The sequence below is a fragment of the Rhipicephalus microplus genome, chromosome 4, assembly GCF_043290135.1.
Source record: "Rhipicephalus microplus isolate Deutch F79 chromosome 4, USDA_Rmic, whole genome shotgun sequence".
In the NCBI taxonomy this organism is placed as follows: domain Eukaryota; kingdom Metazoa; phylum Arthropoda; class Arachnida; order Ixodida; family Ixodidae; genus Rhipicephalus; species Rhipicephalus microplus.
In genome coordinates this window covers 8579944-8605275 of record NC_134703.1, presented here as the reverse complement: position 1 = coordinate 8605275, position 25332 = coordinate 8579944, and the positions used below count along the sequence as shown (strand labels likewise).

General features: G+C 47.4%; 1 protein-coding gene across 3 annotated transcripts in view; it reads left to right on the top strand.

Moving 5' to 3' along the window:
• The window catches only part of LOC119171628 (Hus1-like checkpoint clamp component), a 93850-nt gene that overhangs the window by 42752 nt on the left and 25766 nt on the right, over positions 1-25332 (top strand). For 2 of the 3 annotated variants that reach the window (XM_075892138.1, XM_037422412.2), the window contains 3 exons: positions 547-646; positions 22285-22392; positions 24094-24718. In XM_075892138.1, coding sequence (XP_075748253.1) covers positions 547-646; positions 22285-22392; positions 24094-24179 — 294 coding nt within the window. In that variant the 3' untranslated portion in view covers positions 24180-24718. Of the gene's footprint in view, positions 1-546; positions 647-22284; positions 22393-24093; positions 24719-25332 lie in introns of those variants that run through there. The other variant, XM_075892137.1, reaches the window with a different exon arrangement.

Here is a 25332-nt window from a genome sequence, read left to right as displayed (position 1 = left end):
ACGTTGTTACTTTACCAGAATATTAAAAGCTACCATATCCTGAGCACTCTGCTCGCTTGGTATTGTAAAAAAAATTGCAAGTGTGTACTGCCATGCATACCAAACTAATATTTTTGTTGGCTGTGTTTCACTCTGTGTACCACAAGTGCATGTTTTTTGCATGTATGCTTTACTTACTTATTTATTCTGGCACTGAAATGTGGTTGCTGCTAAGAAGTCAGCTCACTGCTGAGAACCAAGCTGTTGTGCATTTTAAAGCTAATTCTCATAGACTTGCAAAAGTTCTCTAAATACTTTCCACCATTATGCTTGAATTTTCCTTTCAATCTTTACAGCTAGTGATCTACTGTAGGATAGTTTATGTGCAGAAATGCTTGTTTTATATATACTTGCCCTCGTGTTAGCTAGACATGTTTGTATTTTACTCCCTTGAATGTCTATAACCACAGTTATGGCTAACCTTAAACAAGAAGCACTTAAAATTGGTTGAGTGTCTTGTGCTGCAATAATAACTCAATAATTCAATTTTTTACTTCTTCGTACCAGACGTTAACCATCTCCAGGGATCATGGAATGACTCTGTCAGTGCAGACAGACATGGTCACTGTGACTACACATTTCAGAGGACTGCAGTTCCCTCTCTCTAGTAAGCATCTTGCAGAGCTTGTCTTTTCTGCTGTGTGTGAACAAATAACGAAACATGTATGTACTGCTGTGACGGTGTGATTTTTTGGTTCAGTTTAGCAATATAGTTGCCTCAGATTGCACAAGATATTGATACGAGAAGGAGACCGACTTGGAAGAGCAGACACAGATATATTTTCAGCCGCTTAAGCGAGCAGTGCCAGCGATACAGATCAGTTCGCGCCAGTCCTCCTCAGCTCCATGCCACTGGTACGTAGCATGACCCCCTGTGGTGGGGGCACCGTCCCAAAGCTTTAAAGGTTGTTATTTGACGCTCTCTTGTAGGGCTTGATCCGCGAGACGTGGACAATATCACTGGACTGCACAGCAGATGATGACAGATAGAAGGAGCTGATTTTATAGGTGACAGGTCTGTTTAAAAAGGTTTCCAGGAGACTGCCACAGTGAGTAAAAGTATAAAAAAAGAATGGAAACAAGGAACAGGTAGTACTTGAGAATTTTAGTTGAAAGAAAGCCGAAAGAAAAATTCCTAAGTGCACTACACCGGCGTTAGATGGGGTCCACCTCATTAATGAACTAAGACACAGAACTAAAGAAGCACTGCTGAAATCTGTAGAAAAGTGCTTACAGAAGGAAATACCAGACACTTGGCGCAAAAGCAGGATGAACCTACTCTATAAAGGCAAGGGAGAAAAGGTAAACATTCACTTCTATAGACTGCTAACCATTACATCTGTGCTATATAGGTGGATGATGCAAGCGGTAAAATTAAAAATAGAAATGTGGGCAGAGCAAAATAATATTTTAGGAGCACTTCGGAATGTCCAAATCGACAGGTTAAGGTTAGACGATAACCTGTTTGTTCTTATTTAGTCTATAGAAATATCTAAAATAGAAAAGAGGCCCTTATACATAGTTTATCTGGACATCACTGGGGCATATGACAACGTTAATCAGGAAATTTTGTGGGACATATTGAAGGAAGTGGGCATAGGTGACGACTGTATACAGTTTTGAGAGAAATATACCGAGAAAATACTGTTTGCATAGAAGGGGGTGGAATAAGTAGCAGTGACATCGTTGAAATTAGCAAGGGGCTGAGACAGGGATGTTCCTTGTCCCCGCTGTTACTCATGCTGTACATGGTGAGGATGAAAAAAGCGCTCGAAGGTAGCATCGTTGGGTTTTATCTGTCACATAAACAGGCTGACACAATGGTTGAGCAGAAGCTGCCAGGCCTATTTAAGCAGACGATATAGTTACACGATATAGCAGACGATATAGTGTCATGTCGAGAGGAAATATATCCGAAAGTCACATAGGCCAACGTGGTGACCCAGTCTCGATGATCTTGGGAGACGTACATCGAAAGCATCTCTGTGAGCGTGCGGTTGCGACGTTCAGTTAGGCCATTAATTTGTGGGTTGTAGGCAGTAAATAGCTTGTGGGCTGTGGCACACGATCGAAGGAGGTCGTCGACAACTTTGGACAAGCAAGCGCGGCTGCGGTCCGTAAGCAGCTGTCGGGGTGCACCGTGGTGTAAGATGACGTCCTGAAGAAGAAAATCCGCGACGTCAGTGGCGCAACTGGTTGGCATGGCCTTTGTTATCGCGTAACGGGTCACATATTCTGTGGCAATGGCGATCCATTTATTTCCCAGTGTTGTCGTTGGAAAAGGGCCAAGAATGTCGAGTCCCACGCGATGAAATGGTTCAGAGGGTACTTCAATTGGGTGAAGATATCCAGCTGGCAGCAAAAAAGGTCTTTTCCAGCGCTGGCAGAGGTTGCAAGGGGTGACATATCGACGCACGCTGCAGTACAGTCCTGGCCAGAAGAACCGACATCGCACGCAGTCGTATGTGCGGGATACACCAAGGTGTCCCTCCGTTGGTGTGTCGTGAAGTTGTTCAAGTATGGCAGGTTGTAGATGACAAGGAATGACAAGCAGAAGCTCAAGGCCTCCAGTGCTGACATTGCGGCGGTAGAAGACGCCATAATGCAGCACGAACATACGGGATTCAGCATCACGGCTGTCAGACTGGATAACGTCGATGATAGTGTGCACTGGCTCATCGTGTAGTTCGATGCGCATATCACTGATGTCAGTAAATGCCATTACGCTGCTCTCCAGGTCAGGTGCAACGGGATCAGGAGGATCCACCAGGTGACGAAAAAGAGTCTGCATCCTTCTGCAAACGGTCAGACTTGTAGCTGACGCCAAACGAAAATTCATGGAGTCTCGGAGCCCAGCGACCCAGACGTCCAGTGGGGTCCTTCAGAGAAGTCAGCCAGCAGAGGGCGTGATTGTCCGTTAAGACGGAGAGTATGTCGTACTCCTGGATGCGGAGTGCCCATCGCGCAAGGCGGCCAGAAGGGTCTTTCAGCGTGGAGAGCCAGCAAAGCGCGTGGTGATCAGTTACTAGATCGAACGGGCGGCCGTATAAGTACGGCCGGAACTTTCCAAGCGCCCACACCAGAGCCAAATACTCTTTTTCTGTCACGCTGTAATTAGTTTCGACTTTCGTCGGAGTGCGGCTAGCGTAGGCTACAACGTATTCCGAATAGCCGGGCTTTCGTTGAGCGAGGACAGCGCCTAGCCCGACGCCGCTGGCATCGGTGTGCACTTCGGTAGGAGCCGTCGGGTCAAAGTGGCGAAAAGAGGTGAGCAGACGGCGCAGAGTAGTGAAGGCAATGTCACATGCAGGGGAGCAGGAGGAGAGGTTCACGTGACCGCGAAAAAGCTGGGTTAATGGTGACATGATGGATGCAAAATTGTGAACAAAGCGCTGGAAATATGAGCATAGGCCTACAAAACTGCGAAGTTGCTTCATGGTCGTCGGCTTGGGAAATTCTGCGACTGCTCGAAGTTTTGCTGGGTCAGGTAATACGCCGTGCTTCGACACGATGTGGCCTAGGATGACGAGCTCGCAGGCAGCGAAGCGGCATTTTTTCAGGTTAAGCTGCAGGCCAGCGTTGGTCAGACAAGTCAAAACGTGCCTGAGGCGAAGGAGGTGCGTAGGAAAGTCATGCGAGAAAAGCATGACATCGTCGAGGTAGCAGAGACTTGAGGCCACATAGCGTATTATCCATAAGTCGTTCAAACGTGGTGGGCACGTTACAAAGCCCAAAGGGCGTGACGTTAAACTCGTATAGTCCGTCAGATGTAATAAATGCAGTTTTTTGGCGATCGGCTTCAGCCATTGGAACTTGCCAGTAGCCAGACCGCAAATCTAGCGACGAGAAGAATTCCGCTCCGTGAAGGGTGTCAATGGCGTCATCAATGCGCGGCAAAGGATAGACGTCCTTGCGGGTTATCTTATTCAAACGACGATAGTCCACGCAAAATCGGATAGATCCGTCTTTCTTACGCACCAGGACGACAGGAGACGCCCAGGGACTGTGAGATGGTCGAATGACGTCTCTACGAAGCATGTCTTCGACTTGATCGTTGATGACGCGGCACTCTTCAGCGGAGACATGGTATGGTCTTTGACGCAGTGGTTGGTGTAGGCCGGTGTCAACATGATGCTTGACTTGCGACGTGTGGCCTAGTTGAGGTTGCGACACATCGAAAGAATTCGGAAACTCATGCAGAAGATCAAGCAGGTCGGCATGTTCGGTGGGAGTAAGAGTGTCGGCGATGGCGCTGGAAAATGTATCCTTGGATGACTCCTCGAGGACCGACAGTGATTTTGGGTGGTCGCAGTAGTCATCCGGGACATCAACCAAAGACGAAGGGTCGAGATCCTGCACGCGGCCGAGACATTCCCCCGCAAGCAAAGTGACAGGTTTGGAAAGCGGGTTGAGTATGAACATATTGCTTCTTCCGGCGGCAAGGTCAATCGTTGCAAAAGGCAGCGGCAGAGCTCGTCGACTCATGAAGATATCGAAAGGCATAAAAAAGACTGTAGCGTCAGTGTAGGTGTTGCATGAAACTGGAACAAGTGCGAAATTTTCAGGTGGAATATCGGTATAATCATGCATGAACAACTTCGGCAGCTGATGAAGAGCGTCAAGTAATGGGACATCACAAAACGGTGAAAACTCAACTTCAGCGCGTGCGCAGTCGATGATGGCATTATTGCGGGATAGGAAGTCCCATCCGAGGATGACGTCATGCGAACAGACAGCGAGGACAATAAACTCCACAATGTAAACAATGCCTTCGATGGACACTCTTTCAGTGCAGGCTGTGAGAGGCGTTACTTGCTGTGCACTTGCAATGCGGAGTGACGGTCCCGAAAGCGGCGTCGTGACTTTACGTAATACACGGCAGACATTAGCAGCAATAACAGAAACAGCGGGGCCGGTGTCTACAAGGGTGAAAGTACAATAACCTTCAACAGTTACTGCGACCACGTTAGCAGGAGAGAGGCGAGGGATTAGACAGTTCAAAAATGGCGCAGTTCTTGCCTCTTGAACTGCAGTGCTTAGTTTTCCTGGTCAGAAGGTCTGGGCCGGCGACGCATGGGGGAGGGCGATCGCCGACGAGGAGAGGGTGCGTGCGGCGTCACGAAGTCGGGGTCGTTGGGAGGGGCATAGCGAGGTGACGAGACCGGCCCGTATTGTGCGAAGGGTTGGCTGCTGGGTTGCGACGATCGGACGTAGTCGCCGAACGTCTGAGGTCGACGGCGGCAGTAGCGGGCAACGTGTCCGGAAGGGAAGCAGGCGTAGCATATCGGTCGGTTATCGGGCGTCCTCCAAGGATTGGCGACTGGTGGTGCCGCCCAAGGTGCAGTATAAGCAGCCGGGTGTGCGGGCTGTGAGCGCGAGGTGTAGGGTGGTTGCGGAAGCCTACGCACAGCGTTTGCATATGTGAACGGCGCTGCTACAGGCTGCATCACTTGCGAACAGGCGACAGGAGCAGCCACAGGCTGCGCTGCATATGTTAGGGGTGCGGCCACAGGCTGCACAGATGGCGGATAGGCGACAGGAGGGTCTACTGGCTGCGCGACACGGTGGAAGTGAACACGGCTGGATAGAGGTGGCTCGTGGTGCGCAAGAGGAACAGCTTGGGCAACCTCTTCCGAAATAGCAGTGCGAAGTGGGGCAGGTAGACGGGTGATGGTCTCGTGAGTGAAGGGCACTAGGGAAAGTTGGCGGGCGACTTCCTCACGGACGAAGGCTCGAACTTGCTGAAGCAACGGTGAATTGTCAGGCAGGGTGTCGAAACTGGACAGTGACTCACCACCATGCTGAGGCTGCCGAGTCAGAGTGCGTTGCTTTTTCAACTCGTGGTAGCTCTGACACAAGCTGCGGACTTCGGAAACTGTGCTCGGATTTCTTGCTAAGAGCATTTGAAATGCGCCGTCGACGATGCCCTTCAGGATGTGTTTGACCTTGTCAGATTCGGGCATGGCGTCATTCGCACGTCGACAAAGGTCGACGACGTCCTCAATATAGCTGGTAAAGGTCTCGCCAGTCTGCTGAGAGCGGACGCGCAACCGCTGTTCTGCCCGCTGCTTGCGGACAGCCGGCCGACCGAACATTTCAGCACATGACGTCTTGAAGACGCTCCATGTGGGGATGTTGTGTTTGTGGTTGTTAAACCACAATTCGGCGATGCCAGTGAAATAAAATATGACGTGGCCCAGCTTGTCGGCTTCATCCCACTTATTGTTGGCGCTCACCAGTTCGTAGAGCTCGAGCCAGTCTTCGACGTCGGTCCCATCCGCACTGCTGAAGACCTTCGGGTCCCGTAGCCTAGGATGGCCAGGGCAGTTGAACTGGGGCGAAGTCGTCGATGTTGTGGCGTTGTCAGTCATAAAAGGCGGTTTACGTGCGGCTTCGCAGCTCCAGGGTGCAGCAACGGGAATTAACAGCACCTCCACCAAATGTGAGGAGGTTTATTAGCCGTTAAAGACAGCGACGAGACAGCGTGAAGAACCGTCCAGCGATCGGCGTAGCAACGAACCAAAGCACGAGCCGAGAGAGCCGGGCGTTGGGGATGCTGCTTGCTGCAGGCACATCTTCTTCTTCACAGAAGGATTAAAGTGGGCGAATATGGGGGGCGTAGTTAAGTAGCCGATGAGAGCCGTGAACGCTTGAGCCTGCTCAGGAACCCATGAGAACGGGGTATTCTTCAGCAAATCTGTGAGTGGCCTGGCTACGTCGGCGAAGTTTTTCACAAAATGATGAAAGTACGAAGATAAGCCGATGAAGCTCCAGACGACAGATGTAAAATGGGGCACCGGAAAGCTGCAAATGGCGCGGATCTCTTCGGGATCTGGTTGGACACCATCGGCGTTTACAAGATGGCCCAGAAGGGCAATCTGACGGCGGCCAAATTGACATTTCTTGGAATTAAGTTGTAGCCCAGCTGTTCTGAAGACTGCAAGAATTGCAGTGAGAGAGGTCAGGTGGCTCTCGAAAGTAGATGAAAAGACTATCACATTATCTAGGTAACAGAGACAAGTAGACCACTTATAGCTGCGCAGGAAAGAGTCCATCATTCGTTCGAATCTTGCAGGGTCGTTACATAGTCCAAAAGGCATGACCTTAAACTGGGGTAAACCATCCGGTGTAATGAAGGCTGTCTTCTCGCGGTCGATTTCGACAGAAATCTGCCAGTAGCTGAACCGAAGATCAATAGACGAGATGTATGTAGCGCCGTACAGGCAGTCTAACGCGTCATCAATGTGTGGTAATGGGTATACGTCTTTTGTAATGGGTATATGTGTTGAGGTGGCAATAGTCAACACAGAAGCGCCAGGTACCGTCCTTTTTCTTCACAAGGACAACAGGGGAGGCCCAAAGACTATTTGATGGTTCTGCGATATCTTTGTTGAGCATTTTGTCAACTTCAGTTTGGATAACTCTGCGCTCAGTGTGGGAGACACAATAGGGGTGTCGGCGAATAGGACTGGCGTCACCAGTGTTTATACGGTGCTGAACGGCGGATATTTGCTTTAGAGGTCTATCGTCGAAATAAAAAATGTCGGTATACGACTCGAGAAGGCGATGGACGTCGTTGGATTGCGCAGGGTTGAGGTCGTGTGCAATCATCTTTGAGAAACGGTCCGGCGGAGAACAAGTGCTGTTAGCTACAGGAGACTGAAGTAAATCAATCTCGGTGGTGAGAGCCACTATTTCAAATTCGTGAGCATTAGAGATATTGGCCAAGAACATGCCACGAGGAAGCACTTGAGAGCACAAGCTGAAATAGAGAAGTGGGAGCGAGGTACAGTTGTCAGTGACAGTCACAAGCGTGTGGGGAATGGCGATGTTACGGCTCAAAAGGACGTCGGCGAGAGGAAGGAGGACATATTGACCATCAGGAACCTGTGACTGTGCGGTCAAAACGGCGTAGGTGGCTTTCTGAGGTGACAGTCACACATCCTAAAGAGAGCACATGTACGGCGGAGCAGTGTGGGTTTCAGTAACTATCTGAGGCAGCACTAGCTGAAGGACGCCGGTAGCACAATCGATAAGAGCAGAATGATTCGACAAGAAGTCCAGGCCTAGGATAACGTCATAAAGGCAGTGGTCAATCATGGCTAATATGACAGAAGTAGTGTGGTCGTTTATACTTAAGCGGACAGAGCACAGACCGAGAACCATCGGCGTGCCGCCATCGGCCACACGGAGAGTTTGTGCAGCTGCTGGTGTCATAACTTTCTTTAAACGTGTGCGTAGGCTTGAACTCATGACCGAAATGTTTGCTCCGGTGTCAACACCGGCTTGTACTGGTACGCCGTCTTCTTCAATGTCTATTACACTTGGTCTGATGGGAACGGTGAAAGGACTTGCTGCGGAAGTCGTCAATGCAGCACCACTTCTGGGGGCTGCATTTCGCAGTTTTCCGAGTCGGTGCGGTCGGAAGTTACGGGGGACGAAAAGCGCCGTGGCTGCGGTGAATGGGATGATGGGCAACGTGTTTGTGGCGAACGAGACTGGTGCCCACGTGGTGAAGGCGAGCGGCTGTACAAAGTGTTCCGAGAATGGTGAACAGCATTGGACTCATGGGCAGATGAAAAGGTGCGGGCGGTACCATCAAAACTGGCCATATTGGTTGTTGCACAAGGTGCCGAGGACCATGTGTTGTGGCAGTAACCTGTCCAATGCGGTGGCAGTTGAAATATATAGGGCGTTCACCTGCACATCTCCACTCGGGTTGCAAGTACGTCGAGAAAACCGTCGGTTGGAGGAGGGCATCGCGAAAGGGCATTCGCTGACTCTGGGCGTGGTAACATGGCACACAGAATGCACTCCGATGTTTTCAAGCTCTTGGCGCATGATGGCTTAAACAAGAGGAACAGTAACAGGAGTGGCATCGACGCTGCACGAATAGAACGCTGAGGGCGTCATTGCTTCCAGTTCGCGATGAACAATGCATGTCAGGTCTCCCGGTGGCGATAGACATTGTGGTGCAAATTGGTAATCGCAGGTCGATGTTGTAGCAGTTTTTGGAAGTCGGGCGAATGTTTGCGGAATGCGGTCACTTTTCACTTGCTTGAACTGATGACACTCTTTGATGATCGCGTTCACGGTGGAACAGCCCTCGCACATCAGGAGATTGAACGCACCATTGACGATCCCTTTCAGGACATGCCCGACCTTGTCACCTTCTGTCATGTCGCTTTTGATCTTTTGGCAGAGGGCCAGCACGTCTGGAATGCATGCAAGGTATGATTCCGGGGGGGGGGGGGGGGGGGGAATTGGGCACGGCAGGTCAATTCCTTTTTAGCGGCGATCTTACAACTGGCGGTTTTGCCAAACATCGCTCGCATCTTTTCTTTGCATTGGTCCCAGCTTATGTGTTCTTCTTGGTTGTTTTCATACCACATCTTGGCCATGCCTCTCAAGTAAAAGAGCACATTAGCCAACTGAAGTGTGGGATCCCATCTGTGCGGCACACGCACTCGTTTGAGTATGGCCAACCAATCGTCTCTGTCCACGCCATCGGTCCTGCAGAATGTACCAGTATCCTTAAAGGGGTTGTGACTCCAAATTTCGAGGCTATCCCAAGCCTGTTGTGGTTTTTCTGTGTATGCAAGGATTCTCCACACGAAGAGTTAGACACAACAAACGCGTAGAATATATCTTAATTCGTTTCTAAAAGGGTAGTTGAATGCTCACTTATGCGATCTGGGCAAATCGCTTGCGCAGCAACACTAACATTTCAGAATAGGAGAAGCAACGGCAGTTGTCGTGACGTCGCATCAAATTTGTTGTGACGTGGGTGACCTCCACCATCTCTGAAACACATTTTGTGGACAACGAGAGAACTAGCATGCCTACTGTTATGAGTGCATTGCCGTTCCTTGCAGAGGCACTGTGTATGTCTGTCAAGGACTCTGAGTGCTTTCAAAAAGACACTTGACTCGTCGTTCAGAGACGCTGCACGCGTCCAACAGCGGCGCTGTTCATCCTTCATCAGCATCTCAACGCCTATAAAAGGCCAGCACATCAAGCGTCGGGCGGCTTCCTCGTCCATGTTCTGTACATACGTTGTAAATATAAACGCTTTGTTTCCTTCCTGCTGCCTTTTGCCTTGCCACTGCCTCGATGCTACTTCAGCTGGCCATGGCAACTGTCAGTGCGTTTGTTTTGCTGGCGCTTGGTGTGGCACGTGTGTTTGAGAGTAGATGAAACTCAACACGATGTGCATCACAGCCTTGTGTGCTCACGTGACCAAGCCACCTATGCATCAACGTCACTGCCCTATTTGGCACTGCGATACCGAAACCGAGAATGGGCCACATAAGTAGAGCGATAATAAATTATTTAGCGAAAATACACGAATCTTGGTGTGGCTATCATGCTTCCTAGAGCTGAAGGAAACGCTTACAGCAAAGAACACGCATGCCACAAATTTGGTGGCACCATCCCAAAACGTATGGTTGCGACGCCGTGTTCGTCGGAGATGCCGACGTTGACACGGAGGGCTCAGCATTCGCCATGGCTGGAAAAGTGATGCGACGTCTGCTGCAGAGCTCCGTAGCCTGATGGTTACCCAGCATGTCTCACCAATATGTTACGGGGTCGGTGACTACTGTACAAGATGTGTTTACAGAGGAAAACCACAGGCAAGAGTCACAATGGTGAATTGGCACACTCTCGCGATTGTCAGCTGCTTCTGCCCTTCAACTTCTTCTACTTCATCTCTGTAACAATACTGTCTTATCTGCGGACAGTCAAGACGATATACAGTGGCGAGCAAATATATGCGGTAGGGAAGGCGAGGCTCTAGGACTAAGATTTAGTTCAAAATGTGGATTGATGGTATTCAATAATCACAAAGACCAGGCGGTCTCAACACAGGGCTAAGAAAGACTGAGGGTAAGCGAGTACAAGTACCTCGGAGTATGGATTATATGAGGGAGATAGTTATATGGAGGTACAGGAAAAAAAAATCAGCATCAGAGGGAAAGAGGATTGTTGCAATAACGAAGCACAGAGTGTATGAGGATACAATAGGTACAAAGTGCTTCGAGGTCTGTGGCAAAGCGTAATGATTACAGGGCTTACATTTGGAATCTCAGTGGTGTGCATTAAGTGCAATTAGGAATGAATGTAAATCAAAGGGCTGTGGGACGCCTCGCTTTGGGCGCTCATGGGAATACGACGAATGAGGCTGTAAAGGGGGAAATGGGATGAACAGGCTTTGAAGTAAGAGAAGTTCAGAGCAAAATGAGATTCGAAGACAGGCTTAGGGAAATGAAGGAAAGTAGATGGGCCGGAGAGTGTTCAGGTATTTGTGTAGGAAAAGCGTGGACAGAAAGTGGAGAAAAAGAACTAAGAGGCTCACCAGTAAGTATGCGGCTGGCAATGTGGGCGATACGGCAAGAAGGAGCATTAAGCGAAAAGTCAGAGAGGCGGAGAGGATGTATTGGATGACAGCGGTGGAAAATAAGCCGGCTCACAGTAAGGGCAAGAGCGAAATAAGTCAGGAGAGGTTATATTATTCAAGGGGAAGCGCTTTACTGTTCGAAGCGAGGTCAGGTTGCCTGAGAACGCTTAGTCATAAAGCGAGATTCAATAAAGAAGAACAATGTACATGCTGTGGGGGAGTTAAAGAAAGGAAGGAACATGTTCTGATTGAATGCGGCGATGTCCACTCAGGTATACGTGTGGGTACAAGTCTACATGAGACTTTGGGTTTTAGAGACAAACATGAAAAGCTGAACTTGTCCATGATAGAAGCAAGTAAGGGACGGTTAGAATATTGGTAAAAGAAAATTAGAGATAAAGGACAGAGATAGTGGCAAAACGAAGTCATTTTTCCTGAAAAGGCAGAGAGATTGAATATAAATTTACATTTTTTTTTTAATGATAGACATTTAATCGAAGTAGATAAGGCATTAGGCCAACAAAAAAAAAGTTTTATTGTCTTTTTTTTTTTTCTTGCGAGCTTGGTGGCTCACACGCCACCATCCTGTTTTGAAGGGGACGCTCATGACATTCATCCATCCAGGCACAGGTGTTACTTGACGTAATACATGGTAATATCCCTTGTAATTAGACAAAAGTTTTCTAATATCCAGGCACAGGTGTTACTTGATGTAATACTTGGTAATATCCCTTGTATTTAGACAAAAGTTTTCTAATAGGCCCACCCGACGATGAAGAGACCAGAGTAAAACGAGGGTAATGGAAGCGAAATGTACATCTTGATGTTCCACATCGTACAGACGCCATGGCGAGCATGGGTGAGCTGACGGGCATGATCGGCTCAAGCGATCAAGCCGCGAGCATACTTTCTGGGGGTCGAGGTCCGAGCTGAGATGACTGCGTCCAGTGGTAAAGTCAGTTCTCTTTCGTACAATAGGTAGAACGGGGAAAAGCCCGCTGTGTCGTGACCGGATGAATTATACCCGAAAGTTGCATAGGGTAAGGCAAGATCCCCATTTCGGTGTTCACGCGACACGTACATAGCGAGCATATATGTGAGAGTACAGTTACAGCGTTCCGCGAAGTTGTTGATTTGAGGGTGGTAAGTGGTGGTCAGTGTGTATTGCATGGAATAATATTGCAGAATGTAGGTGATGACTTGAGATAGAAATGTACAGCCACGGTCTGGGAGGAGTGGAGTCAGGGCACAGTGAACTAATATAACGTCCCCTAACAAGAAGTAAGTGACGTCGGTTCCACAGCTTGTCGGTAAAGCTCGTGTAATAGCGTAGCGTGTAGCGTAATCTGTAATCACGGCTATCTATTTGTTTTCCAATATTGATGTAGAAAAAGGACCAAGCAGGTCCAACACAACACGGTAAAATCGTTCTGCGAGTATGTCAATTGGTTGAGAATGGCCAGTGGGTAGCAGCGACGGTGTTTTACGATGTTGCCATAACTCGCACATGGGGATGTATTGGCATACCGAGCGAGCAAGGCCTGGCCAGAAGAAACGACGCCGTGCTCGCTTGTATGTGCGAGAAACTCTAAGTGGTCCAGCTGTGGGAAAGTCGTGAAGGTCGGTGAGGACACTGTGTCACAAATGCTTATACACAACAATGAAAAGGTCAGGCCCGTCAGGTCGGGAATTGCGGCGGTATAGGACATCTTTTTGAAGGGCAAAGTGGCAGACAGAAGCGTCAATTGGGGAAGATTTCGTACACCTGATGATGTCAAGCAGCAGTGCATTCCATTTTTATTCTTCACCAATATTAAGGAAATTGGACACTTACAAGATGGAGTTCTCTGAGGGGGGGGGGGGGGGGGGGTCGTGTTTTCGGGATCGTTGACAGGGTACCGGGAAAGGCAATCGGCATCATGGTGCAGGTGGCAGATATGTAGACGACCAAATTGGAAAACTTTTGCAGGCTCAAAGCCCCGCGACCAAGTGCCCTGAGGGATCTTTCAGAGAGTTCAGCCAGCAGAGCGCGTGGTGGTCGCTAACTACCGAAAATGGGCTTGCGTATAGGTAAGGTCAAAATTTCACCACCGCCTAAACTGGAGCCAACCACTGACGCTCTGTGATGGAATAATTACGGGCGGGTAGGAGGCGGCTGGCAATAAGGCAATCATGGCCACGTTGTTGTTGACTGCTTCAATGCAACTTGCATCCGTCTGAAGGTACCAGAATCGGAGGAGTGTTGGGAAGAGAGTCGAGAATGCAGAAGCCTTTTTGGAGGGACGTCTTGTTTGTGGAGCTGCGTAAGAGGCCTGGCTATGTGCGCTAAATTTTTCACCAAGTGTCGGAAGGAGGAACATAGCATGATAAAGCTGCGTACATCCTTTGCAGATTGTGGGACAGGAAAGTTTTTGACGACGCAGATTTTTGCAGGGTCTGGTTGTACACCGTTTGCGTCTACTAAATGGCCCAGTGCTGTGATTTGGTGGTGTCCAAAGTGACATTTGGACGAGTTCAGCTGTAGGCCAGCACAATGGAACATGCCTAAGACGGCTGAGAGGTGCTCTATATGAGTTTCAAACTGCATGAGAATTGGAACTTGAGAACGTGTTCATCTTAATTTTAGCAGTGCACTGGGGGACGAGGACTAAGAAAAAAGAAGAATGTGCACAACACCGACGCTGACTCGCAACTGAATTTTATTAAGAAAAAACATGGAAATACAAAGGCAAAGCTGAACAGAAAACTGATAGTTTTTGTGATCAACATGGGCAGGTGGCGCTTAGGTACTCTATCACGCTAAGGGATGCGGACTTGGTAATTTCTCCTGGTAATTTTGTTTCGGTGTCAGTAATGGACACAGAAACGCCATGTGCTGTCTTTCTTATGGACGAGCATGACAGAAGAAGTCCAAGGACTGCAGGATATCTCAGTGACGGGCTTAACAAGCATTTTGTCGACCTCACTTTGAATAATGTGACGCTCGACCGCCGACACCTGATATGGATGCCTATGAATGGGATGCTCATTACCAGTGTTTATGCGGTGCTTCACACCAGTAGCTTTCCTCATTGGACGGCTGCTAAAGTTGAAAACGTTGATGCAGGACAGCAGAACCCGCTTGAGCTCGTTAAGGGGGGAGGCTACACTTGATGGGCAACTTTATTTATGTATAGACCTGAATGAAATTTTCACAGTTTGTGTATTTAGATGTGCAAATACTAAAAATGTAATTACTTCTTTGATAGGTCAAGTAGTTTCTAGGATACTCCACAATCAATGTATAACCTGAGTCTTTTGTTTGGAGCCTAATTAGCATCTAATCAAGAAGCACAAAAATATTGACGACAGTGTAGAAACAAGGTAGGATGTTTCAGGAGTGCAATATGCTATAAATAATTTGCTGGGCCAATTTCAACAAGAGCTAGAGCACATCAGTGTTCACAAAAAAAAAAAAAGCCACCTTCACCTGTCACGCATGTGACCCTATTAAAAACATTTTTGATCTGCATATTGCCTTCAAAATAGCCATATTGCATACTGTATGCATTTATCTTTCTGGCAAAAAAGAAATTATGATGATATAAAAATGAGGAAAAACGTGTAAAAACACCTTTATTGAAAAAATACTAATAAAATCTTATGAAAATGTACCAGGGGCATAATTTGGATGCATCCCATCCTTATGCTTCTTCTTGACCAACTTTCTGGGACTTTAGGTCGCTTCTCTCTATTTATTTAAGGTTGCACTTTGATGACAGTTCTCCCTAGCCACCAGGGATGTGCTGCTAAATATTGTGATGTCCAGCTGCTCTAGAATCGGAGCAAATGCATTGACTTTGCCCATGTTGAAGCACAGCACATCTTCTGTAACAGCAGCTTGCATAGCAAAAAGAGAAGCGTGCTGCTCCTTTGATACCGAACTCGAAATCACGGATTGAAGGCTTTAGTGTGAATTCTGAGTTTGCTTTGCTGGCATTTTGCCTCGCTATCTAACCACTTGACTCCGAAAAGCGCTCAATTTTTCGCGCTGTTGCCGACACTGACGAAGCATAGTGGTTGTCTCGCAGGTGCGCGCGTCGAGAACTTCACTGGCACCGATCACATCAGCCTCTACCCGCACACGGCTGGAGTCGACATCACGCACGCTGTCGGGGAGGCCCGTGTCTACGCGCACTTCACCCTTGCCGGTAGCATCGGCGCGATCATAATCCACAGAGCGTCTGCTATCCGGGGAAGTTATCTTGCACAATATCTTCAGTACACGGGCAGTCAGCGTTCATACCACGCAGGCACGAGGAACAGTCTTCGGATACAACGGCACCATCAAACAATGTCGGCACTTGCTCCCGCGACACAGTAGCAGCACCATTGGGCTTTCTCCCGCTGCCTTTCTTCCGTGAACGACCAAAATGATGCTGCAATCAGAAGTTTTTCACACCGCCGGGCATAGCGAGATGCACAAGCACGTTAGAGATACGAGTCATGACACCTTCGCAAGGGCGATATCTTTTCAAAATGGCGGCAGATACTGCCAGCGAGTTTTCCGGGCCAATCAGGTAGCGCCATTTTGATCATGTGCATCAAGCATGCAATGGAATCACGCACTGCGCGTGATTTCGACTTCGCTTTTTTTGCTTTTGCGAAAAGCACATAGTTGTCTACTGGAAAATAAAATTTAAAAAAATCTAGAAACGTGACCTTTCCAACAAGACCAAAATGGCCCTGGTGGAACACGTAGTTCATGTGCCGTCGGTGATTGAAATATGGCTAGTTTACACTTCAATTTAAAGGTCCGCTTGCACGAAGTTGCTCTCTTTATGGGTTATAGCTTGAGAAATAAGTGGAATTTCGAAGCCAGACTTTGCTGATAGGTGCGGAAAGGCATCGGGAACATGGAAATGATGAAAGAGAAAATGCGATTTTTGGGCCAATTTTTTACTTCCAAGTGCCACATCCCCCCTTAAGTTGGAAACAGTCATCGACTTAATAGCGCTGCCAGAGCAAGTGTCCAATTGATGTTGAGCATGGGTGCCAGAAAGAGCGGCCGTCGTGAGAACGTCCATGGCATTGTTTTCTAGCGTGCAAATCAAAGCGAAGGAGATCCCTTGAGGTGTCAAACTAAAGTTGACAACTGGGAGGCACATGGAGTTCCCTGCGATGGACAGAATGGTGTGCGGTAATGTGATGCCGCGGTTGATGAGGATATTGGTGATAAAGGTCAGAACATAGTCACCGTTGGGAACTGGTGGTAATGAGACGAGCTCTACGTAGCTTAGTGCTTGTGAAGCAAGGCACGCATGTCCTATTGTGTAGAGGCGACTTGACCGTTGTGCAAGAGGTTCTGTTGCGTGCAAGTGTAGACGGAGTGTACTGGGCGAACGGTCTATGAAAGTAGAATGTGCAGACAGGAAGTCGAGGCTTAGGATTACGTCGTGGGAACAGTTGTGTGTCGATCTGCGATCTTGCACAAACGGAGCTGCTGATGATAGATGCTATTCTATTATCAGCAACATGGTCTGAGTAATCGCAGGTGGGAGGACCTTCTTGAGCTTGCAGCGAAAATAATTTGTCCTAACGAAAAGTTGAGCGCTAGTGTCGACAGGAGCAGTCATATGCACGCCGTCTACTTGAACGTCGATAAGGTTCAGTTTCGTCTGTATGGTAAAGAGAGGATTTTTGTCAGTCCAAGCAATGCAGCGTCACTGCTGGGAGCTGCAACACTTATTTTGCCATTGGAAAACCTCGTGGAAAGGCGGCGGAATATTGTCGGCGGGGCAGTGGAGAATGAGACAGGTGAAGTGGGGGAGGGGGGGGGGAAGTAGCGGGTTTCAGGAGCAGGTTCCTGGCCACAGGGTCGGGGCTGGAGCCATGATGATAAGAGGAAGGAGCATGGAAGGTACAAGGCGAAGCATGCGCAGAAGGACCGCAGCAACTTCTGCAATGGCGAGAAATGGGCCCAATGCAGTGACACGAGAAGCAGCTGGGCTTGCAATCGTGTGTTCGTCATGCGGACGAATTATGAAGTGTTGAGGGAGAACCGGTCGGGAATGGACAGGCAGGCGTGTGCTGGGGCTGGAAGTCTGTACGGGGAAGTGGTGAAATAGAGCAAATTTCCAAGCTGGCAATTTCCTGCCAGATGACTGCTTGAATGAGGGACAGCTTAATTGAAGGAGAGGGGTCGGGGACGTTGGTGCCCTCGTAGCTGGAGAAGCCGCTTCAAGTTGCCACCTGACGAGTCGCGTCAAGTTGTCACAGGTGTCTGGTGGACGATATGCGTCGAGACACGAGGACGTCACGGCGGTATTCGGAAGGCACTGGAACTGATGTGAGATGCGCCTGCTTTTAGCTTGTTGGAGCTGGCGGCATTCTCGAATAAATAACATCAACAGATGACCCGTTGTATAATACCAGCAAGTTAAACGCATCGTCCGTGATAGCTTTGAGTATATGCGCAACATTTTCAGGCTCGGACATGTTCTCGTCGGGCTTGCGGCATAGTGTGAGGACATCCTGAATGTTGCTTATGTAGGGCTCGATGGAAGTTTGTACGCAAGTTGAGAACTCGTTCTTCGCAGCTTCTTCATGACCATACGGGTTTCCAAAGAGCTCACGGATCTGTTCTTTGAAGCTGTCCCAGCTGGTAATGTTATGCTCATGGGTGTCAAATCAGACACGAGGGATTTCGTCAAGGTAAAAGGTGACGTTTGCGAGCAAGAGCGTGGTGTCCCATCTATAAGTAGCGCTGACTCATTGGTAGAGGCGTGGCCTTTTGTTGACGTCGGAACCCTCGTGGCCCGAGAACACACCAGGGTCTTTGAGTGCAGGAAGCGTCACGAAAGTTGTTGCGGCCGCTGGGTTGGCCACCAGAGAGGATGTAGTCGAGTCTTGAGTGGTAATGTTGAAAACCGCGAGTGAGCGCCCGCTTCAGAGTTCTTTAAAGAGGAGGGGGATCACACCGCATGTTACGAAAAGGAAACTGACTCGCAAGAGCAGACACAGATATATTTTCAGCTGGTTAAGCGAGCAGCGTCCGTCTTTGTCCTCTTCATCTCCATGCCACTGGTATGTAGCAATATGGTTGGCATATGTACAGTGAAATCCCGAGCAAACGCATCCCCTATGGTGAAGGATATTTCAACAAGATTTGGAGGGGGGCCCTTGCTTGCTGTTAGATCAAAATTCTAGATGGTGGGGGAAGATCCTCTAAGAATGAGAAATGCACACTTGTGCTTCTATTTAAATGCTTTATTGAATACATATGCATTAACTGTTTTCATTCACCCTGACGAGGTGAATAATACAGGTGAAAATGGTGGGAGAAGATATTTTAAATCTCCTGAAGAAGGGAAGGGGGCACTTAAAAGGATTAGACGGTAGACTTTTTAATGTACATGCAGCATTTTTGCCAGCGTTTGCCGAGTGTTTTGTTCCCCAGCATCACTTGTCAACGTTGTTAATAAAACAACGAGCCGCCATCCCCATGGCGAAGCCCCCCCGATTACCTCTTTATTAGATGTTGATAGTGCCGGCACTTCTTGACTTCTACACAGTGTTCAAAATCCTCCAAGCTCCCACAAAGACGCTGCACGATGGAGAGGACTAACCCGCATGGGTTCTAAGTACACACATTTTTTAATGAATGTTTGCATCGTGTTGAAGTCAATTCAGGTGGGGCCATCCAGTTTTCGCCCGGTGTTCCAGCGATGGTTTCGACACTTATTCCACAGCCGTCTTTTTCAACGTGTTGACCTGTTTTCCTTGGCTCGGACATCTATCATGCACTCTCCTTCATGAGGCTCTTAATTTTCTAGTCTTGGATGCGTTCAGCCGGAAGCATGCTCCATCAATTGCCTTTTCATTAATCGCTGTGACACTGTCTCGGCGTTTGCGAGCTGCATCTGTTCGAAGAAGAACATGAGTGGCGGTTTGTAAATCCAAATCCTCAAAGAGGAATGGGTTGTGCATAGACTTATGCGGCGGCTCATGTTTTTTTTCGAGCAGATGCAGTTTGCTAATCGCTTCAACTAGTGTTCACTTGGACCACATTTGAGGATCAAGGAACAAGACAAGCATTTCACAATTTGTGTGGGCGTAAAAAGTGTCAATTGACAGGCTCAAGCCTGCCTATGTACTGTGAATGATACCATCTTTCCTGTTTCTGCTCTTCACCTTTCACGAAGCCATCTACAACAAAGAAAAAGCATGTGCACTGGTCTGACCAAGATTTCATCTATATGGCGGAGGGGGGAGGGGGGGCTGTCACGTGCTGACGTGCCTGGGCAGCGACGACAGTATTGGGCAGGTAGAAACCAATCTTCATTTCCATGAGCCATATGGCTGGGCTCCTTAGCCAAAATTCGGGCGATTCCAGCGGCAACAGGATGCAGAGCACCATGGTTTCATTTGGTAGTCGGGCCATAGTGATGGGCAGGTCAGAGGTTGGTTGGCTCAGAGAAATCTTTTGGAATGTTTATGTTATTCCATGGTCTGGAGTCACGACTGCAGCGGAGATGCAGGAATTGCTGCATTGGAACACGAAAATCAACTGATTTATTTCTAAGTTCAAGCGCTCACTTCTCTGTTGACCTCATCATTGTCGCTGCCCCGGCACGACAGCACACGACAAGTTCATCAGTAGTCTTAGCAAGAGACTGGAAATATTGACTGTATGCATAACCACAAGGATGTGTGACAAGTGCTACTGTGAGGATGTGTGCAAGTGAAATGGAATCGGAAGAAGATGGCATGCAACACCTACTGTAGAGATGAGATGCTGAAGCAATGGGCATGATGGCAAAAAAAAAAGGAGATTCCAAAGAATAGCGGAGTAGCAGAGCAGATGCGGCCAGACGAAAACGGTGTCCAGGATGCAGGAGTTGCGACCAGACATGTACCGGTCTGAAGGTCCACGTCAACCTTCCTTCTGGTGTGTGGCGCTTGTAGATCATTAGGAGGATCCAAGCCCACTTGCATCTCCACAACATAGACCAAACCTTGACTGGCAAATGCCGAAAGGGTGTCCAGCCATTGCTGTCAGCCAGGTCCAGCATCTACCGACACGTCTTCTGCAGTGCCACACTACAAGTGCCATCGCCGCTCACACTTGTGTCCTCAACCGAGTCCGTGCCTGTTTACCCTAATGGTTAAACTCTTTCTTGAAGCACTTTCTTCTGTTTACAACGCCTTTATATTTTGTTTTCCTTGCTCTTGTGCTCTGTAAAAATAGTGTGTTCATAAACAAAAGGCCTCATGTTTTTCTTACATCATCGCTTTGCTGCATTAAAACGAAGCGTCGTAGCTTCGTGACAGCTACTTCAAGCTCAGAGGGCCATGCATTACAAGTTAATCTCAAGAGCTGGTGCCACAAGTAAGAAAGAAGCCTTTTGGCAGCTCGGTCTCATTTTTGAGCCTGCGAAACTGCAAATGAGAGATAAAACCAAAATTCAGGGATATTTTGTGCAAGTCTGTTGACAGAAACTGCATTGTGAGGTTTCATGTTCATTTCCTCAGTGCCCCTCATGTGGTTGGCCACCCTATTCGGCGGCAGAAAGCAGAAAACACCAGCTAAAACACTGCATGTGGTGGAGAAATGGGATAGCTTGGTGCCTTGTTTAGTACACTTGCTCTGACTGTTGTTACAATTTATCCTTCGCCCCGCCGCGGTGGTCTAGTGGCTAAGGTACTCGGCTGCTGACCCGCAGGTCGCGGGTTCAATTCCCGGCTGCGGCGGCTGCATTTCCGATGGAGGCGGAAATGTTGTAGGCCCGTGTACTCAGATTTGGGTGCACGTTAAAGAACCCCAGGTGGTCAAAATTTCCGGAGCCCTCCACTACGGCGTCTCTCATAATCAAATGGTGGTTTTGGGACGTTAAACCCCACAAATCAATCAATCAACAATTTATCCTTCAAGTTTGATCAGTTCAGTCATAATAAATGCAATTGCACATTCTCTAGAACCATGGTTAATTGCTTATTATAGTTTTACTTACACCAGTATTAATTTGTTTTGGGGAGTTATTTTAATTTGGCCACTAAAACTGGCTTCTGATAGGCACTGTTTACATTACAGACCCTAGTTAAGCGTGGCCTAGCTTGATTGATTGGCCCTTCAATTGATGAGTATCTGCAGCAGAACATAGGAAGAAAACATGTAGTTTATACATTTCATTGTGTGAGGTTAATGTAGATTGTGACATTTTGTCAGGTATAATTGCACAGGAATCGGTGCTATGGCGGCTGCACTTTTGCACTGCTAAGCACAAGGGTTCGATTCTTGGCAGTCCCATTTTGATGTTGGTGTACTGCCAAATTGCCTGAGAACTTACCGAGAAAGTTCTCCCCTTTGGTAAAAAATGATCCAACAAGATTGGGAGAGGGGCTTGATCAAAATTCAATATGGTGCCAGAAGAGCAATAAAGAATGTTCTCATTTGCCTGCATGGGTGAAGCAGTGGCGGATGTATTTCAAATCTTCTGGAAGCTTGCTTGTATGGTTCATTTAGGTGAAAGAACCGTCAGGTGATTTAAGGCTTACCGCATAATCATATGATGGCGTTTGGTCTTGACTCGTGAAGCTGCAGAATTTTATAAATTGTATCACATTGCTCCCCAACTCAAGCAATTTACTAGCAAAATTGACAGCTCACCTGCCATTCAAGTTCCCCTCAGTTGCCAGATGAGAGAAGAATGGGGTAGGTGTCATTTGAGCCATGGGCGTCCTGGTATACAGCTGGTTTCTGATGTCTACTTCAAAGTGTGACCACATTATGGATATACTTGAAGGTTCTGCTCAAATTTCAACTGCTTGCACAGAACCAACATCACTAATTAATCTGTGTTTTGCAGGTGATGGAACCATTACTCATGATGGTTCTTATGAAGCTCGCATTGACCTGCGAAAATTGGTACCGGTACTTTTGGCACAGCAGTTGAATCCGAGACAGGTTACGTGCAGTAAGTTGGCTCCTATTAATTTATGTTGGTATATCTGTGGTTATATACTGTAGGACCCAAGTCCACCAGTCCTGTTATATGTATCAGGGTAGTGTAATGAAAGGAACAGCATTGTCATTCAAGTCACTTGGCTAGAGGAACAACTGAGCTTGGTTCACGTACAGTGCACTATGAAGCTGTAAAACCAGCTAAAAGATCAAATGGCACAGTAGTGTGAGAGTTTATCCCAATTCATTGAACGAAGAAGGCCTGACTAGAGTTTTGTCTTCAGTTATATCTATCCAAGCTTGTATTCTCGTCATTGTGTGAACTAAAAATACTACTGAATAACGGCTGCTGTCTTAAAATCTCGCTAGAAAGTTTGTTTGTTTTGTGCAGATGCTGTGTGCATTCTCACACTTTTGGAATTCCTAGAGTCAAATGTTAATCACTTGCTTTTTTTTTTTTTCAATTGAGAGACTGCCCTTTGGCATAGCTTGCTTTTTGATGGGCAATGCTTGCAGGCTAGGCAGCTCAACACTTATGGTTCACTTTATTGAGACATGTGTGCCATACGTTGCACAACAATACTCAGCAGACGTGTTAACATAGTTATGCTTGCAGCTAAACCGAAATGCTGTGACCAAGCTAAAGCTAGTTGATTCAACATAACGCTAAGACATTCTACTTCAAAGTGTCTTAAACAACACGCAGGCAATGTTAATTTGTGGTTTTAATCTTACTGAAGTCTCTGCATATAAGACATTTGGCAACTAAAAATGGAACAGTTGCCGGTTTGTGCATCACATAATCAATGTCATCTTGTTATTAAAGAGGGACTGTCACAAACATTTTTGCCTCTAGTTTTTATGTTACAATGTGTTGTCTGTTCGCCATAATGTGGCACATTGTTTGTCACAGTGGGCAATAGAAAATTAATGATAGGTTCCTTATTACCGGCCAATATCAGTTTCTGTTTTAAGAGAGCCCTGAAAACGCCAAACCGCCGGGTGCAACTCTCTCTCAGTAGTGTGTGAAACGCTCGCCCCCATCAAACAGGAAACGGGGAAGCAGTGCCGCCAGATACAAAACTTTCAACATGTGTGCTGTGCTTGTGAGCTGTTGCTGAGTAGTAGTCTGCTAGTGCAAACACATGGTAGAAGAGACTTTGATGTCAGCATAATTTGTATTTGGCTGCAGCGTGTCAACGTGGGGGGGAAGTGGAGTCATTGCTGAGTCACTTTTGAGGGTTTTAAGGCTGTGAGGTGCGACGTATGGTGCTTGGTCGCTCACGCAGACTTCAAGATTGGTATTCTAGGCCAAAATTTTGCAGATGATATATGCATGTTCACTTAAATCGATCCCACAGGCTATCTGGCCCACGAGATTTTGTCAGTACCCTTTTAACCAGTCTTTTTACAGGCAGCGCATCTCTCGCTCCGAGCATGCTGAGTATATGTGGGTTCTTTTGTTTCTTATAGCCAAGCTGACTGTGCAGCACTTATGTCCTCATTTATGAAAAGTGCACCTTGAATGTGCTTCTTTGCGGAATGATTGCAGAGCTAGAGCAGTGAATGCAATCTACCATAATGGTCCTTGTAAAGTCAGGTGGCTGTGAAGTATAAGTGTAGAAAGAAGTAAAAGCTTAGTACAACCTAAAGCAACTCCACATTTTGTGCCACATCTAGTGCATCCTCTCATGTGCTCTTTTTTTGCTTTCAGAAATAGCTCACAAGAAGCTGTGCCACATTACTTTCAACCACGACCACGGCTCATTGCAGTATTTACTACCGTGTGTTTATGGTTAGGCAAAGTGGGAACATGCAGCTTTTCTCTGGCTTTTTGCCACAGTTGTGGACGGTTGTGGACACTCCGCAATGTGGTGATGCCCTGTGTGATGGCTCTATTATATAATAAGCACAGTTATACTGAGCCCTGGCTAAAAAATACTACAATTATTACGTTGCATACAAAGTCATTCCTATTTATTATCATGCATTAAAGCTGAAGTTGATGATGAGTGCAGTTGGGTTTTCAAGTAACTGAATATAAATGTGGGTGTGTTGAAGCTGGGTTCATAAGATTATTGCTTGCATGATTGTTGACAAAAGATACATGCAACTTTTAAGAGAAAATGGGAAGTGCATCTCTGCTGTGTTTGTCTTTGGGTTTTAGAAGACGGTTGATGCAAAGGCAGTTCTTGTCTCTTACACGAGGCATCTCTTGTATGCAGTCTACCACGTTCTCATTCTCTTATATTCAAGTGCATGCACACTTGTCTCTTGCATGAATGTTTGTTATAAAGGGGCTCAACTGCTGTTGCCATTAAATACATGTTCTTGCTAAATCTGTGCCACTAAGTACTGAAGGAAGTCTGCACTGGTAATGTCACCACAGTAGTGCCTCAGAAATTCATTTTCTAGCCAATACTGCTGCACTTGTAGGTTCTTTTCAAATATTTAGTGAATTATCAATTTTTAGTGTTTTCCAAGAATCTACAGTGCTTCCCACGGAATCCACAATTCTTTTAATAGCAATCCAACGCTGTAGCTTTGCTTAGCTATTCATCATCATCATCATCAGCCTGACTACGTCCACTGCAGGACAAAGGCCTCTCCCATGTTCCGCCAGTTAACCCGGTCCTGTGCTTGCTGCCGCCAATTTATACCCGCAAACTTCTTAATCTCATCTGCCCACCTAATCTTCTGTCTCCCCCTAACCCGCTTCCCTTCTCTGGGAATCCAGTCAGTTACCCTTAATGACCAGCGGTTATCTTGTCTACGCACTACATGCCCTGCCCATGTCCATTTCTTCTTCTTGATTTCAGCTATGATATCCTTAACCACCGTTTGTTCCCTAATCCATTCTGCTCTCTTCTTGTCTCTTAAGGTTACACCTACCATTTTTCTTTCCATTGCTCGCTGCGTCGTCCTCAATTTAAGCTGAACCCTCTTTGGCGGT